The sequence below is a fragment of the Musa acuminata genome, chromosome BXJ3-6, assembly GCF_036884655.1.
Source record: "Musa acuminata AAA Group cultivar baxijiao chromosome BXJ3-6, Cavendish_Baxijiao_AAA, whole genome shotgun sequence".
Taxonomy (NCBI): Eukaryota; Viridiplantae; Streptophyta; class Magnoliopsida; order Zingiberales; family Musaceae; genus Musa; species Musa acuminata.
The window spans coordinates 11715779-11734369 of record NC_088354.1 but is presented as its reverse complement, the minus strand read 5'-3'; the positions used below and the strand labels follow the sequence as shown (position 1 = coordinate 11734369).

General features: G+C 39.4%; 4 protein-coding genes across 4 annotated transcripts; 3 read left to right on the top strand and 1 right to left on the bottom strand.

The window, feature by feature from the left end:
- The first annotated feature begins 213 nt into the window (after positions 1-213).
- Positions 214-1672, top strand: LOC135640957 (transcription factor WRKY45-2-like). Its single transcript, XM_065155849.1, has 3 exons — positions 214-617; positions 756-860; positions 960-1672. The coding sequence occupies exons 1-3, from the start codon at positions 229-231 to the stop codon at positions 1432-1434; spliced, it is 969 nt and encodes a 322-aa protein (XP_065011921.1). The 5' UTR covers positions 214-228; the 3' UTR covers positions 1435-1672.
- Positions 1673-1716: 44 nt separating this feature from the next.
- On the top strand, positions 1717-6513 carry LOC135640955 (rhodanese-like domain-containing protein 7). The gene is made up of 5 exons (XM_065155846.1): positions 1717-2246; positions 4211-4462; positions 4609-4707; positions 5515-5802; positions 5924-6513. Exons 1-5 carry the CDS (start codon positions 1830-1832, stop codon positions 6281-6283), a joined length of 1416 nt encoding a protein of 471 aa, XP_065011918.1. The 5' UTR covers positions 1717-1829; the 3' UTR covers positions 6284-6513.
- A 171-nt stretch (positions 6514-6684) lies between these two features.
- Positions 6685-13975, bottom strand: LOC135640956 (alpha-galactosidase 3-like). The gene is made up of 15 exons (XM_065155848.1): positions 13592-13975; positions 13294-13352; positions 11897-11953; positions 11777-11811; positions 10751-10854; positions 10507-10579; positions 10303-10361; positions 10139-10204; positions 9981-10064; positions 9835-9899; positions 9639-9721; positions 9233-9323; positions 8818-8876; positions 7690-7830; positions 6685-6939 (listed from the first exon to the last, which is right to left on the bottom strand). Exons 1-15 carry the CDS (start codon positions 13771-13773, stop codon positions 6829-6831), a joined length of 1269 nt encoding a protein of 422 aa, XP_065011920.1. The 5' UTR covers positions 13774-13975; the 3' UTR covers positions 6685-6828.
- Positions 13976-14405: 430 nt separating this feature from the next.
- LOC103987928 (uncharacterized) lies at positions 14406-15578 on the top strand. The gene has a single exon (XM_009406398.3). The coding sequence runs from the start codon at positions 14898-14900 to the stop codon at positions 15456-15458; it is 561 nt and encodes a 186-aa protein (XP_009404673.2). The 5' UTR covers positions 14406-14897; the 3' UTR covers positions 15459-15578.
- The last annotated feature ends 3013 nt before the right edge of the window (positions 15579-18591 follow it).

The window sequence follows — 18591 nt, the reverse complement described above, 5'->3', positions numbered from 1 at the left end:
TTGTGGATATGAGAACACCCAACTTGCGCTGTGCTTGATTTCGACGAACCCGCCACGACGTATCCATCGGCTGCAGCGTAAGCTCACCCTCGAGTCGTCATCCCACTGACGATAGAGATGACGCCTGTGAACTAGACTGCTCGACGTCGCCCTCTCTTCCTTGTAGCTTCCTCTAGCCATGTATTTCCGTGAATTTTCCTTCAGAACGACAACTCTCTATATAAGTAGATGAACACCTCCCTCTCATTTCCCTTGCAGCTTAATCGACAAGTCGTCCAGGTGAACAGGGGAGGAAGGATCGATCAGGCTATGTCGTCGTCCCCCACGAAGGTAGCGGCCTCATCGGTGGCCGACCGGCCAGCGGTCCAGAGCTTGATCAGAATCCGGGAGACCGCCGCGCATCTCGGCGTCATGCTACGACCTTTGTTTTTCGAGCATGCAGCGGCCAAGTCCACCTTCGATGAGCTCATGGATTCGGTATCGAGAGCTCTCACCTTAGCCGTCTTTGAGGAGACAGCGGCGGTGGCTGACACCGGAGAGGATCAGCTGCGCGAGATCTCAGGTGGGAAGAGTAAGATCAGCTCGGTGGGAGAGAGGAGAAGACTTTGCAGGAGAAGGTGACTTCCTTTGCTTCCTTGTTTGTCTTATCTATAGTAGATAGGTTAGATTAGATTGCAACCTAATCTTAGTTTTTGTGTCGTATAGATACATCTCTTAGACATATATCGAAGCATATATGTTATTTTGTCTTGCAGATCACGGCCATATTCATGGACAAAGGTCATATCATCGTCTTTGGATGATGGCCACACATGGAGGAAATATGGGCAGAAGGTTATCCAAAGTGCCAAATATCCAAGGTACTTCCTATTTGCCATCAAACTACTGTTTGAGATTGCCAAGAGTGTCATGGCAATGGAGGAACTGAGTTGATGACACTGCTGGTTCTGATGTTGCAGGAGCTACTTCAGATGCACCCACAAGCATGATCAAGGTTGCATGGCCGTCAGGCAGGTCCAGAAATCACAGGATGATCCCTCCACTTACATCGTCACCTACTTGGGTGAGCACACATGCAAGAGTCCCTCCATGGCCCCTCAGGTTATCATCTCAGCCATGGACTCGAGGAACTCCTCCCATCTGATTAGCTTTGGAGCAGACTCAGAGAAGATTACACGAGAAGCCCCACATCCTTCTCTCAAAAAGGAGTGTGATGAAGAGGTACTGAGCAATCTGACCACCGTCAGCTCATCGCCGGCGGCTACCTCGAACCCTGCAGTCGCTGCACCAGTTGCTCCACTTGCAGGTCATGACCATGGCGATGTGACTTCCGGGTTCCAGGCTCCTACCAGCAGTGTGGAGATGGAGTTCATGGAGGGCCTGCTTGAGTGGGAGAGTCTGCTTGGCGTCGACTCTGATTGCTTCTTCCTGTAGAAGAACTCAGATTCAGAAGACTTGGACTTGCTCACAGTTCTCTCATGGTGTAAAGCTAGTATAAGTTTGTGTGGCTATGAGGTTGCAGGTTGAGAGTTGCACCTCTGAAGCCAGTGGGCTACAGATGCCCTTCTTCTTCTTCTTCTTCATGTACAGTGCAAGCTGCACGCAGTAGACTATCGTGATAGCTGACTAATGGAGTCCAATTTTGGATCCGATATGCTGCTTCTTGAATCCATTTTCCCGGTGTCAATTCTAATGCGGATTTGCTATGAGTTTTAACCCGTTTAAATAACGGGTGGAGCCCATTAGGAAAGCGGGTCTAACCCAATAAGAGCCACAAAAAAGGATTCATTGAACCCGTTTCCTCTGTGATCGGTGGGAAACGGAGTCTGATGTTATCTTCGCCGCCGCTCGCCTTCTCCAAGAGCAGTTGCGGTAGGGGCGCGGCCGCGGCTCTACTGAGAATGCTCTCTCGCCCCTACGTGAAACCCAACCCTAACCCTAACCCTAGTGGATTCCCTCTCCCCATGGCCTCGGAGGCGGAGAAAACCGTGATCGCTCACCACCTCCACACCCTTAATCTCTCCGGCCCTAACCCATTCATTCCGAGTCGCCGGAGCCTCCAGATCGCCTCGCCGCGAGTCCTCTCTGGAGCCAGGGGAATTAGCTCGTCGGTCGCCGCCTTGAGCTCGTCCGAGGCTGCGGACGGTCCGGCCCCCCTTCTCGTGGTAGTGTCCTTCTACAGGTTCGCGGATTTTCCGGACCATGCCGCAATGCGGAAGCCACTGAAAGATCTTTGCGAGGACGTGGTAAGTGGAAATATCTCACCTCTTCGTGCGTTCCGACCGTTCTTGAATTTTTGATTTCGTGTTATCTTAGCATATAAATTGTACTTTTGGTTCTTTTCTGTTCATGAATGTGAGTGATGTCTGGTGCCATGCTGTGTGACCTCATGAAATCTTTCGGATGTCATTGTTTACAATGGTTTATTTCCTTTCTTTGGGTGCTTCCTATTTATGAAAGCTTGCAAAGAACAAGCAGTTTCGAAACCAAGAATAGACGTGATTAGGGATTTCAGGGGCTAATATACACATGTGAGATTTAGGGGATTGATGTGGAATCCCTAAGATTTTATGTACTACTGTGCAAAAATTTTCTTCTTCTTTCCGTCATGTATGCTAATGATGTGTCATTTTCTTTTGTTATTATCTTGGAATGCATGCTAAAAGGAAACAACTAGAGGAATTTAAATTACAATTTTAGATGTTTCTTGTCTTTTGTAGTTGATAGACGTCAGATGCATATGTTTGTCTGTCCAAGTATAATGGAAGAAAAGGAAATCGCAGAATAGTAAAGGATATGCTGACTTAACCACCCAAAATATTGTTCGTATAAACAATCGAGTAATTTTAGTAGACATGAAATTTTACTTGAGATGTAGAACATTAAAATTATTTGTTTAAATTAAAAGATTGACTTGTACAGGATGTGAATGCTTATCTTGCTATTTGGATAAAAAACTATAGGTTTAGAGGACAATGCAAGTCCATCTTAGTTAGAGAGTTAAGATTCATGGTTGAGAATATGCGTCCATAGAAGTGCCTAAATCAACACTTACGAAAAGACAAACTCATTTGGACTTGGATGCTTATGAACTCCTTTACTATATTTTGACTAAATAGGGTATGCCACTGACTTGAAAAGCAAAGTTCAGCCCAGGATACATTGTTTTAGAGGAAAGCCATATTCCTTGTTGATATGAGTAAACCCAATTAGGTTAATTGTACCAGCATGTGTTAACTTAAAGACCGGAATAAAAAGTTTACTAGGTTTGTATTCTGGCCATCACAGGTGTAATCTAATTAATGCATGTGGCACATAGTTAAGGATTTTAGTATGCTATATTGGTCCATAAAGGAGTTCTAAATTTGATGAATAAAGAAAACCATGAGATGTAGTAATAATAGTTATGAAATAAATGTCTGTTTAAAAGAAAAGAGGATCTATCTACTATCATTTTTTTTGTAAAAAAGGGCAAGCATGTTCATTTTTGTAAGATTTATGATAAATATACAATTAACTACTACTTTTAAATTGAAGGTAATTAGATATTACTACTTGACGGCAAAATACAGAACCTGCAAATTCAATCAGGTGATTTTATATGAGAAGCCATAGATGGATATATGTATTGGACCCATATTTTCAGGTGCCACTGTGACAGACTTTTACAAGGGTAAAAAATTAGAATGTTGATCAATGTCAGAATCACAAACTACTGTTGTAATAGTAAATTCTGTTGAAGAAGGGGATTCAGCCACCAAACTATAAACGTTCAGAGTCTAAACAACAAGAATAACTAGCAGGAGCTTAGGTGATTAATTCACATGAGATCTATGTACTAGTTGAAACACGAATCTTTGACTAGCCAAGAGTAAATGTCACCAAGATGATCACCATGAATATGTTTCCCACCTTAGGGGCAAAGGTTAGATGTATGTGTTTGATGATGGCAAAACACCTTATAATCATAAAATGGTGAAGCCCTTTGGGTAGATAGTCAACTGAGTAGTAACAAATGTCTTTATGAAGAGTGACGGGCAGCAGATAGATTGCACTTGTTAGCCCTTCCAGAAGGACATTACCATTTATATTTACTACGCAACTGTCTTATGTTTCATCAACATCATAAAGTAGATGCTCTCTTTCTTTCTGCCACAAGTACACTTTCGTGCAAGTCGGAATTATAACTCACATAGCTGATTCTGTTCAGCGTGTCTCAGGAGGTATTATTCTTGCACCAGAAGGAATAAACGGCAGCATATGCGGGACACCAGCTTCAGTGGAGAAGGTTTTGAAATTTATTCAGTCTGATGAGCGACTGAAGGGCCTTAGATTAGTGGAGTCACCTGTTAGTCCTGAGGATGAGGCTATCCACCATGGACATACTAGCCATTCCCCCCTTGGTGCAGGTGAAGATGCACCATTTCGGTGGGATCATGTTCGAGTCAAGCTGAAGCAAGAGGTATTGTTGATCGACTTGAAGAATCTTCCTTCATCCTCATGTAAATTGAGGAAAGCTGTGAGCTTTTTGTTTTCTAACTTTGTTGATTTTTTTTCCAAATAAAACTCACATTGTGTTTTATGATGATGCTGTATTCATATTTTTAGATTGTTTCTTTTGGAGATCCAAGAGTAATGCCGACCAAGATGGTAGGCCAATATGTAAAGCCAAAGGATTGGAACACATTGATAAGTGACCCAGATACTGTGAGTAGCTTGAAGTTTCAATTTGCTATATTGCTTTACCAGTATATATATATATATATATATATATATATATATATATATATATATATATATATATATATATATATATATATGTGTGTGTGTGTGTGTGTGTGTATTTATTGTTTATTCATATTGAACAAATGGAAGTGGAAATAATGGTCAATAAGATCATCTTTCTTAATTACAGCTAAACTGGGAAATGCTTCTAGCTGTTACTAATTTACTATCTTACTAAGTGAGTGAATACTGAAAGCAAGGGAATATAGCAAGAATTGAAAGTAATAATACCTCTGCACAGCCTCTCTATATAAATCTTTGCAAGCTTTATTTTCTCCTCCGGTGCACTTCAGAAGTTCCTAGTGGCAAGTTGATTCTTCATCCACTATGTTATCAGGATTTTGGAAATCGATTTATTTAGTTTTCTTGTGTAGTTTTGTGTGAAAATGCTGTTGTCATTCAAGTGTCTGATGTATTACCAGCGTTCACTTGTGCTCTTTCATTCAGGTTAATGAGATTAATGTTTCCTCTGTGCTTCACTAAGATTATTATTAATATAACATGTTGTCTTAAACCAGTTTGCTTATGAATCAATGTGTTAATGCAAACATCTAGAAAGTACTAGTACTTTTGCTGACTGGTTCTGTCCTACTGTTTTAATTTTAGATGTGACAGTTTTTTGTAACTATGAACCTTAGTTCCAGAAACACAGTTTTGTTTATTTATTTTCTTCTAGATGATGTTCTTATTTTCTTCTATCAACCATGTTGTTCTCTTGGGCTGTATCAGATGGTAATTGATGTCCGTAATACCTATGAAACTAGAATTGGAATGTTTAGAGGTGCAGTTGATCCATCCACCACTGCATTCAGGGAGTTCCCATCTTGGGTGGACCATCAATTTCAGTTGGTTAAAACAGAGAGCCACCAGTCAGACTCCATGGTTGATACCATAGGTGAACCGAAGGAGAATCAAATACAAGAACCTACAAAGTTACCTCGTGTAGCAATGTACTGCACGGGTGGAATCAGATGTGAGAAGGCTTCAAGCTTTCTCCTTAGCAAAGGTTTCAAGGAGGTATGCTCGAAGCTGAATTCCCGGTTGGCTCTCAGGATCCCAACACGAGATGTGATCATATTTTATGTACTTAACATGATTCGTGACTTTCTTCCTGAATCCTTGTTGGAATTTCTTCCAGGTTTATCATTTGGAGGGCGGGATTTTGAAATATCTTGAGGAAGTTCCAAGGGCCGAGTCTTTATGGGATGGGGAGTGCTTTGTGTTTGACAAAAGGGTTTCTGTTGAACATGGATTAGTGCAAGGAACATATAAACTGTGCTATGGGTGTAAGCAACCTGTGAGCGATGCAGACATGGAAGCCCCGGAATGGGAATATGGTGTTTCTTGCCCGCATTGCTTCTCAACCAAACCAGAAGAGGAGAAGGAGAGGGCAAGGGCTCGGCAACGGCAGTTCGAGGCCTGGGGGATTATTGGTGGACCAGATAAAGGTCATCGCAATCTTGACGGCGTGGTGAAACATCTTTCTGGCTCACTGTAGCATGGTTTGTTCCTGCTTAGAGTTAACTGTTGTTGGTTTTGTTAGGATTGTTATTGTACCTGAGCTCTGATCATGTTTAGAGTACACCCAAAGACCTTAAGATTGTTTTTGGGTATCGCAATGTGCTATGTGCATGCTTGTCTGCCGATGATGTGATGATCAGGTATGTATTATGATAACGGATTGATGTGGCCACAACGGAGTTGTTTCCATCATACATATTCCCATAACTTCATGTAGCCATAATTACTCGACTTGTTGTTCCGTATTTCAACATGTAGGAATCTCTAGTGAGAAGCATATGCTCTAAACTCTCATGGTCTTCATTTTTTGTCTTCTACAGTTTGATTAGCCATTAGCATTCAAGTTGATGGTTTGGAGTACACGACAATGCCTGTATATGACCTCAAACACTACTAATGCTTCTACTCAACAAAGACATGTTGGACATAAGCGTCCTGTCCACTTCAATTCGATTTCAAGAATCCACAAGAATAATGACACGATGTCCTGTGCAAGATAGAGCATGATACGGAGAGAGACGATTAAATTACAACGATGGAAGTCGACAGCGGCAAGAGGATGAACATTTTGCAGTCATGAGAGTCAACCTCGGCTCCAAGTCTTCCAGCCATGTTTCCTTCCAGGGTCTCATGCTGTGTTAAAGCAAGACTAGATCAGTTAAACATGCAGCAAGAATAGAGAGGAAGAAAAGGAGATAAGTATAGCTAAGATAGCTTTCCTGAATTGACAATTTCCTGTTTAGGACCAAACAATAAGTCAATCATATTCAATCATGCAGCAAGAATAGAGAGGAAGAAAAGGAGATAAGTATAGCTAAGATAGCTTTCCTGAATCAGACAATTTCCTGTTTAGGACCAAACAATAAGTTTGACGATGTGAACAAAAGATCGTTACTACTAGTGTCGAACTCGCTACAAAACCTCCCCAGTACACGACCAATGGTTGATTGCCTTACCATTGTTCAAACCTTTATTTTCGTCTAGGAGATATTTACTGATGAAACATAGGTTCAGAGTATACGTGAACCATTGACCTGATATGGTACATTAAACTGCAAACTGCACCTAATTTGTATCAGTGGTTGATACGGCTGCCCGTTTCAGATGGACCCCAGAGCAGGTGTTGAGTGATCCTGAATGCTAAATATAATAACTCTAACAGGAAGACTTACTCTGAATAGCAAACCTTCAAACTAGCTATCACTGGATAGATTGAAGTCCTACTAGAACTTGCTGTCCATAGGACACTTGAGCAATTTGCATCATATGATTAGTTTATTTTACTCTATGATATCCTTTAAACATTGATACTGGATCATTTATGCAAGTACATAAGCAAACAAGATCCTGCAAGTTACCTTTAGTAAACAAAGTTACACGTACCTTCCACAAATCCCTTACAGAAAAGCAAGTTGTGTTGTCGAGACCAAGTGTTTCCCATGTAACAGTAATTGTGACAGCTTGGGAACATCGGTTCCATAAAGCCACAACCAAGCGGTTTTCGGAAAGAGGACCAGCCCAAACCTGGATTAAGACAAGCACTTTTAAACAAATATAAAAGAAACACAAACAACAAACATAAATTCATGAGCATTCAGGAAAATAATATAGTCAAGATCATGTGCACATTAGTCAAGTGGTATGGTCACGCCTCGAGTTTAAAACAAAAGCACCATGAACATCATAATCAATTCAAACCAAAAGGCAGCTCAGTGAATGATGTTCCATCATGCAGAGTCCGAGAAGTGTGTATGTAGACAGCCTTTAACATTTGCGAACGAAGAGGATGTTTTGGTGATTTGAACTCTAGTTATCCATGTCAAAAAGGAGCAACCTTATTAATCTTGCCAAGGCCTGTATTTTATAATCAACTAAAACATAAAAATTTTAGAAAGTAACGCACCGGTATCATTTTATAAGGTTAGTTAACATTGTACAAGTGCAGGTGCCAACAAAAACTGAAGGAAATAAGTACAGAAAGGTGTCTAGTCTACAAGTCGTTCGACTACATTAAATAGAAGGAACAAAGAAACAGAGTTGGTCATGAAAATAATTGAAGGATTAGATTCTGCTTCAAACATGGCTTAGTACTACAGTCTGTGGGACAACTAAACTACTACACCTATTAAACATACCCTTCTACTGCAGCTTCTGTATGTACATGTCAAACCATTGATTTTCATGTTCATACAACTGATGCATGTAAAATTTTCAATGTATAGCTCACATATGAGCAAAGTACTCCTTGCAAATTAATATAATTACAGACCCCACCTCCCCTCTCCCTCTCTCTCTTTTGTCTTCATTTTCATTGAGAGTATTTGGTTTATTAAAAATATTATCATAATCTTCTTTTAGAATATATCAGAGCTAACGATTTTGGTTGTTCTTGAAATAATAATAAGCTTGTGAATGAATATTTTAGAATTAACATTTTTGCAGTTTTTAGCTGTAAAAACTGTAGAAACAGCTGGTATATAAGAAAATTTAAGGGCACTTCACAGCTGCAACCTGACTGCATTCATCATTTCCTTCAGACAAAATCTTCCTTCCTTGAACACCAAGAGGATCTGCAGGAAGAAAATTGGAGTTCAATTAAGAAAGAATCAATTCATGATGCTTTACTAAATTAAAGCAAAATTTATTAATAAGCAAAGATAAGTACAGGTTCAATAATACTAAACTTATATAGACAGATATATAAAAGTCAAATTTGACATGCTTTGGTGTACAGTAGAATTGATAGTTCCCTAATACAAACTAAGGACCTACTTGAATACTAAAACACCATGCAATATTTCATCCTTCAGATACAACATACACGAATTTTAATACTCATCCAGTGACTTCTGATGATTCACCAACAGAGATTTAGTGGCGAATGAAGACTTGTATGAGTTAAAGAGACCAGCAAGAAAAATGTTACCTTGGTTTACAGCAATAATTTCTTCATTGCTTAAGATTTCAAATGTTTCAGCGGCCATGTTTCTCACATCACAACCTATCAAAAGAGGAGCCTGCAAATGTTGGTAATGATCAGGAATGTTAAGACAAAGTAACTGAGCATTAAAATGATGGCTCAGAGCTTCGGACATTCTTTTATGCAACCAATGGCCAGGTTGGATAAAATTTTATCTGCAACAACACTTGCATCACAGAACATATTCATCTCGATGCTATTGAATATCCAGCAGGTACTTCAGCCATATTGAGTTAGTCAATGCCTTAAATTTGAACCAACAATGTCTACCATGGTGAAGATAAAGCTATGATAAAATACTGTTGTGAGCAAAGAGAAAAAGAACCAATAATTGGTCGGATATAAAAGTGACCTTCATCAGTGCCCAGATGCTAAAATGTGAACGATACTCTGCATGGGTCATGCCACCATTGCCAACCTCTAACATGTCTGGGTCTGTCAAGGAGGCAATATGTATAGGCAAGTTATGACAGATTAAACAGTAATTTGATTGAAGATCAAATTAGGGATTACATCATACAGAAACGGATTTAATTAGACCAATGTACCATTCCATCCACCAGGTCCCGCATAAGAAGCCCATTTATTATTTAGATCAGCAATGGTAGTCATGCTAGAAATAATCATAAGCTTATCAGTTATCCAAATGCAACATTTTAAGCCTGTATGAAAAAATCTGGGAAATAAAACTTACCTTACCCACGAGTCACTGATATCATCTGTTGTCCGCCAACTATTCCCAACTTTTTCAGCCCATAAGGCCGGATCATCTACACCCCTGCAAAAGAAAATAACTCTAAGAGTAATCGCATGCTGAATACAAATGTCAGCAATCAAGACAAAGAAGTTTACCATTCACAAAGAGAGTAGAAAACAGCGTGCCCAGTGGAATTTAATGCATCACGCATTGGGGGGTAACTAGAAAAAGGAGTTATCATAGAAAATCCAAGTTTGCCAATAAATGATATCTGTTAATTAACACATATATGACTGTAGACATGTAAGATTAGTTGTACCGTTTCTCTGGTTTTATTCCCAAATTGTAACAATTATCATACTTTAAATAATCAACTCCCTGAAGAATCAAGCAAATAATAGCATCAATACACAGTAAATAGTTACATAAGGAAAAAAATTCCATCATAATATAAGGCTCATTAGAAAGAAAGCCAAGAGTTTGCACATTCAGAAATTCCAACGAAGAATGCAGTAATACCCACCCATGAGGCAAAAAGATTTGCATCATCCATTTCATGGTATAGGGATCCAGGTCGAACTTGACATGTGAACATCCTGAAAATTTTCTTTGATTAAGAGAAAAATTTCTAGCAGAGAATGATTAAGGAGTCTTAGTATTATGGTTGAGAAACCAGCTATTAGTTATAATGTCGTAGAACTTTATTTTCCTCATAAGGACCTAGCCAATGTCCTATACTTAATTAGCTTAAGTAGTTAACATCCTACCCAGCATCGGAATAGATACCAAGCTTGAGGCCTTTTTGATGCACATAATCTGCTAAAGCTTTGATGCCTGAAGGGAAAGTCTGTGGATCAGGAACCAGTTCCCCCTGAATATCCAAAAAAGTTGGTATGAGACATCTTAAAATGTGTGTGGAGGTAGGAAAACAAGCATCAGAATGCAGGCATAAAACACACTCATTTTTTAGCAATTATCCTACACAAGGGATGACACAGGAAATAGATCCACAGCCAAATCACTGAATACAGGCTAATTAGAAATTTCAATCATGAAAATGGATATGGAGGTTTATAAAATATCCAAAGTACTGGAGAACTATAACGATTTTTCCTCTTCCAACTTTTCCTCTTCATTTATGACCTGATGGCAATAATTATTGAGAAATCTGATATCATGCTTAAAACTTGAATTTAAAGTCTCCATTTCGAGGATAATCTGAGTAGACTCTCATTTGATTGATTAAAAATTTACCAATTCTAATTGAAGTATTGAACATATATATTTAAAAGTATGCGAACAGATCTGCACCTGGCGTATCCAATATATGACAACACAGAGCATACATGATTAATTAGCTTAAGTATGCTCTGTGTTCTCATATCTTGGATACGCCAGGTGCAGATCTGTTCGGCAAATGGTAGAGCTGCAGACTGTCCCATGACTTCCTCCAGATGATAGTGGTATTGTTCCTGATAATCTAAAATTCAATAGCCCCCAATTGATTTTCATGTACTCCATGGACTTGACAGGGAAAGTGCCACTAGTTTAATTTAAAATCAAAACCTATACTTTAGCCTTTCACAAAGGAGAAGAGGGACGGGAAAGGGGCCATAAAGCATTTTGATTATGGTTAAATGAACAATTTAACAATACATCAATGCTGAGTTATTAACATATAATTTCCATTTGCGTTCCAAATAAAGAAAGCTCATATATATAGGATAAGGTCAACTACTTAAAAGAATATATAAAAAGAGAATGTTTGGAGAGAATAACAGTATAAAACAAACCTCAAGATTTCGAGTTGCAGAAGACCAACAATCATCTGTTTGAAAATATGAAAGAATAAGGGTATCGAAAAGATAATGAATTTGGATAGTCAATGGTGAGAAGGTCAATTCAGGAATTACCTATATTAACGTAGTTGTAGCCTAGAGCAGCCAGTCCAGTCGAAACGAGAGCATCAGCTGGAAAGCAACAAACAACAAATTTTGCAACTCAGGCTAAGCAATCTATCCATCTACTATTTGATGAATTACTCAAAGCCCACTGAGAAATTGGCAGCAAGAACAATATATACTGTGAAAATCTAGGTAACAAAAATCTGAAAAGTAATACATGTTATGCCACAGTGACATAATATAGTGCAAGTGATATGCACGGCTAAGTCATGCTATTGTGTCAGCAAGAAAGCAGCAGAGGCACTAAAAATGATTTATCAGGAGTTTCTTACAAAAATTTATATGCAATGCATTTTGACTACTTTCACAACATATTACAACCAATGTGGATTATGTGCTTGCTTTACATATATAATATGAATGCCTCACTTTTTATGCAAAAGCAAACCAAAGATTGCATCATAACATCTGAGCACATGCTTAGCCCATCCTTGACGCACCTCATGCCTGTCGTCGAGATCGGATGAGTTTCATCCATCATTGATTGAGTTGGTATGTTTTACTGAGCATTGCACATGTACTCCATGGCTAGTGCTAGTCAGTATGCACCATCCCAACATAAATTGTGCTTATGAAGGTGTGCCAAAACAGTGTTGGCACAGCCTAATCCTGTAGGAGTCAGCACATCTGGTGCTTGGCATGAAGGCATGACGGAAAATATTGTGATCTACATTTTATAATTCCAACAATACAACAACCATAATCAAGAACAATGGTTTTAGAATCCTCTAAATTGGTCCCATGTTCCTAGCAAAAGAAAGTTTTAGGCGATGGATGTCTTGACTTTCTCTTCGGAGGAAATAAAACCTACAACATCGGTTGATGCATAGAAATCTTCACCTCAATAGTTGTCATTTAGAAGCCTTCCTGAGCTTGAGAAGAATCTAGGAAACTGGTAGAAACAAGCTTCTCTTGTTTAATTCGTAAAAAGGTTGGCCATGAAAATAGGCTCTCCTTCTCAAGAAACAGACCACCAAGTTGTATCTGTTTTGCTTCTTTCGTGATACCGATCTTAGTATTAAATAACTTACTCAATATCCTGGTAAAGAAGAATTCTTGCTTTAATTTTAAGCATGAACCAAAGATTTATGATATTTGGAACATTTTAAGCCTATAGTTAGAGAATGGAGAAAGTTCCATATAGGAGTTCAAGGAGTAACAAACAAAAACTTCTGACCCACTTTGATCTTTTTTGAACTCCATATGTTCAACCGAGATTACTTCATGGTTGCCAACTATAGAATCTATTAAACTATACAAATTATTTGCAAGAAAAAAGAAGAAGGGCATCGATTGATCATAATATGCACCCTATCCAAATAAACATAGGCGATTGGTGGTCAGACCTGTTGCCTTGATGACCGTCTCGTTGATATTGCAAGCGAAGAAATTCCAACTGTTCCATCTGCATCCACAAAATTCCCTTCGTCAACGAACTTATCCAAACCAATGCCACATAGACGAAACCCACGAAAACCAAAAACCATCAATTCTTTAGACAAAAGAATCGATCAAGAACCCTTTCCCTATACGAAGATTTGGAAGACGAGAGCATTTGCTTCACACCGAGATCAAAATCCGCGTAAAACCGAACCACGAAACAAGGGATCAAGAAGAGACGAAGAAGGAACCAAAGAAGCAGACCCCATCTGTGGAGTCCGAGCCAATCCGTTGTCGAGCTGCAACTTCCCGTAGTTGGAGGTGTCGAAGATGTCTGCTACGGCGCTCGGCCGCCCGAGTTGCTCGATCAGCGGGGTCAATCTCTCCGCCGCGGCCGCGGAGAGACCGAAGAGGCAGAGGAGGACAAAGACGCATGTCGAACCCATCAGCCCTTCGTCGCCCTTCTTCCCCCACTTCCCCGTGTCGGACAGCAAGCGTCGAGAGGAGGCGACGGATCAATAGCGGAGGCGGTGACCCGACCGCGCTCGGTAGCCGTCGTCACGGGGAAGTACTCGACTTCCGTCACCGCTCAGTGGACGTAACCCGCGGTCACCGGGACCGCCGCGTGGAGCGAGCGTCCCTTAGCAGAGAGGACTTATGGTTGATACGGGTCCCATTAAAACCAGATGCGGATCCTGATCCGATTGATTTTATTAGGCCCGTATTATTATTATCTTATGACATTTTAGACAATTAATGCATGGAATTAAAAATATGGTCGAGCAATTACTATTTATATTATATTTTTTTCTTTTTCCTGTATAAATATTCCCATCATTATGAAGAGGTGGAATCCAATATCTATCACTTCATCTGAAATAAGATGTCCACTTTATAATCCGCATTAAATTACTTGATATTTACATAATTACAGTCAATCTCGATCCTTATCTGTATCAATCACATTGCACGAATGTCAAAGCTACCTCAAAATTTTCCCTTCGAACTCATCACTGGCCGCCATGTGTTCACCTAACTACGTGGATATAATAAGATTCCAACTTATCAATGGATGGTAAGATGACACGCGAACAATAATTAATGTCGACCCCACTGATAGCATAAGATGAGACATCATTTTATTGGATGTATTGTTGAGGACGAAAGGGAGTTGCTTAAGAGTGCAAGCCTTCCCATGGCAGGCATCGCAATCATGGCTACCCACTCGAAGAGAAGAGAGAGAGAGAGAGAGAGAGCTGTGCACCTCTGCAAACATGCAACCCACCACCACCCTCTCTTATGTATAAGAGAGAGAGAGAGAGAGAGAGAGAGAGAGAGAGCTGTGCACCTCTACAATCATGCAACCCAGGTCTTGAACATGGCTACCCACTCTCTCCATGAGAAGAAGTACGTGACCACCACCACCCTCTCTTGTGTGTATACATAAACATGCATGTCTATGTCGAACCCCAACTTAACTGCAACTTAGAGATCCTTGAGAAAGCGAAACAAAGTAGCCATTCCATATCCTCCTGATCACCGGCAGCGCCCTCCATCGACAGTTCCAAGGATGATAGACTTGGTTTCCTGCGACTCGAAGCTACTCCGGACATGGAGGAAGCTCTCATGGCTCCTCAGGCCGCCCTTCAAGCGGTCGTTCTCCATACGAGCCTTGAGGTTCCGAAGCCTCAGCCGCGCGGGGGAGAGGAGGAGCTGCTGGAGCGGCAGATTCCAATCCTTCCGGCTCACCCTCTGCACCTCGAGGCAGCCGGAGGAGCTGGACAGACTCGGCGAGCTCCGGAGCATGACGGAACGAGATCGGTTCCGCGCGCCGTTCCCGTCACCCATCACTCCGGCCTACGTCAAGCTCGCGAGTCTCCAGCCGAGGGAGCCCGAGGAGGGGCTTGACGAGGTGGAGGCGGCCTGCCGGAGCTTCCGGAGCTGCCTGGCGGAGATGCTGGCGGAGGAGGGCAGGGTGGAGGATCTGGTCAACGTCGAGGAGCTGCTTCACCATTGGAGCAGCTTGAAGTCGCCTGCTTTTGTTGAACTGGTGTGCAGCTTCTACGAACAAGTATGCAATGAGTTGTTTATAGGCAGCGAGGAGGAGGAGCTGCTTCATGAAGACTTGTGAAGGACACATATTTGTCTTCCTTCAATAATATTGTGGACTCCATCCATCCTCTTATTCTTTCTTGCAATTATTTCTAAATGATTCATGTGAAGATTTATGAAAGATATGATCATGCATTTATGTTGGATGACTATATGTTATACAATCTTAATTCTATGTTTTATTGTTAGGTAAAGTATCTGTCTGTATTTTACAGATAGGAAGAGAATTTAATAGTGTTTTAAAAAATAAAAAAATATATTATATTAAATGATATATTTGTACCTATCACTTACTTCATTCACAGTCTTATTCTCCAAATAAAGATAAAATAAACAATAGCCAATAACATGGTGTGACTTGAACAAAATAGCTAGAGATATCAAAGTCCAAACCAAGATCTATTATCTTATTGGCGAATCAAGATCACTTGTATGTATCTTTGACCATCTCATCCCTACTCAAGTAATCTTTTTTTTAAAAATCAATTTGTTATATTAGCAAGATGTCAACCAATACTCATATATGTAAAACAGTATCGATATCGATATTTCATTGTCACATGGATTATATAGGATCGATACCTCAACGCCAAGTGATTGATGCCTCATTGTCATTCGAATAATGTGTAATCGATTCAACCTTATAGAGTCGATTATATAGAAAGTTGATTTAACCAATTGTTATCAAATATTTTTCAAGTTCCACATCACATGATCACAACTATTGTTGGAGAAAATGTATAATAGTTTTAAACATTTAACCATGATATCTAATACAAAAGGTCCTATACCTCACTATAAAAGGTCTCTTAGGTAAGTTTGGGACCTTAACTTTTTTCAACACTTAGATTTGGTACTTGACCAAATCCACTAAACTCCTTGTTGACTTAAGTATCAAAGTTGCCACAAACTTTGACTCAAATCGAAATAAGATCCAAATCCCTATTCGCATCCAAAACCAAATTATGCTTTAAATAGAGCTAGATAGAGATTTCAATAAAAAAATATTATAAATAATTTAAGTATAAGAGCTACCATTGGGGCTGAGCAGTAACATAGACGGCTGCAATAGTATCGTACCACCCTTTAGTGGGATAAAGTAATATTTCGATATAATTGTGCATCAATAACATCATCAGACCCTTAGAAGATTTAGTTTCAAACACCAGCTATGAGTAGGAATATTTTGTAGGGCTACGGAATGACTGCTCAGTAAAATAGATAAAATTGCTCTAGTATGGCCAAGTTTTGTATGTTATGACTTATTTTCTATATGTTACGATGTGGTATGAAATGTTAGTCATCTTAATACCCTAAAATCACCTAAGTGGCATAAGGTTATATAGGAGTTTCGGTAGTGTTGGGCATTGAATGGGTTCACAAGTTTGTATGTAAAGCTTATTGGGACTTGTCAATATATTTGACACCCAGTGATAGTCATTTATGGACTTAGTGACTATTTATTTATTTTCTAAAGTCTTTTTTTTCTCTTTCCTCTTTTTTTTCTCTTACATATCAAGTGTTTATTAAATTGTTTATAAAGATGCCCCCTTTATAAGATATCGAGACTTATTTATCGCTCATATTTGTAACTAATCAAATTGTAATTTTATAGATCCTTCGGGACTTGAGTGATGTTACAACTAGGTTGACCCTTTACAAATGGATAATGCAAGAGTACCTTATACCTTAGGCAATTTCAGCTAAGTCCATGATATTTTGATATCAGAGCAAATAAGCAATTTGAGTAAATAGTGAAAGTTGATAATCTCGCCATGGCGAAGCACCATGGCAAATCGATAAAGATGGAGCAAGTCGGACCATTGCCCCAAGTAGTTGTAGGTGGTTGCAAGTACAAGCTCACTTTGAAATTCCTCAAGTTGCTCAAGAGGAGCGCAACAACAAAAATGGTGAGTGAGAAGTTGGATATTCTTCACGAGCAGAGGAAATGCAATCTGAAGTGTCAATCCAAAAGAGAAGCTATAAGAAGAGGATTTATAGTTATAGAACCTTGGTTTGATGTTCTCAAAACGAGTCTAAAGGAACTCTACCGAGGCTAACAAAAGCTTCTTGTGATAGAAGACTCATAAGAGGAAGCAAAATCTTAGATTAACAAGGTCGAGTTCTAAGTTGATTAATTAATGGAAGACACCAAACACTTCATGCAACATCTACACAAGTTGTGACAGAACTCACGTCTAGGATTATACTGCTTACAAGGGCTCTTAATATATGAGAAAATAACACCTATGTTAATTCGTCACAAAATTTTTAGGGTACGCAAGTCGCATTGCTACAGGGGTGCTAGGGATACGAAAGAACTCAAGAATTTTCTTTTCAATATGAAATAGTATCTCCATGCATGCTACGAGGCTCGATTATAAAGAAATCAAAGTTTTGATAACAACCATATATCTAAATGGGGACATAAAGCTTTGATGACGAACACATTGGGAGGAAATCTAACAAGTTTGATGTTAAGTGGCAATATGAGAGGATTTGAAATAAGAGTTAAGAACTTAATTTCTACTCGAGAACATTGAGTTCATCACAAGAAGGAAGCCAAGACAACTCTGCCAAAGCACTTCTATTCAGAACTACGTAAAGTATTTTTCAACACTAATGCTAGAGATACAAGATATGTCTAAGAAAGATAAGTTATTCAGCTTTCTCAATAGCCTGAAGCCATAGGCACAATAAGAATTATATCAAAGGAATATAATCGATTTGATCAAGGCAATTACAATTGTAAAAAGGCTCTTTGACTTTGTTTCCTTGGAGGACTTGAAGAAGAAGAAACAATCTTTAAAAGATTACCTATCTAAGTATTCCTACGGGAAGGAGTCCATAATCGAGCAAAAGAAAAAAAATTTCACAAAGTGCAAATTTCAAAAGGTAAGACCTCAAAACCTAGTAGATACTTCTTGTGTAGAGGACTGCACATACCCACAAAAGTAAGCATCTAATACATTGACAACATAAATTCATTTCCCTAAGCCGGACAAGGATAGGTTTATTGTCATTAGTTTGAGTAGTTTGGAATCCATCAATAATGATAAGGAGTCAAAGGGACCCTAGATGGGAGCAATGTATTTGTTGAACATATTGCATGGTCAAGTAGGGGAGAACGTGAAGAGAAAGTAATAGAAAAT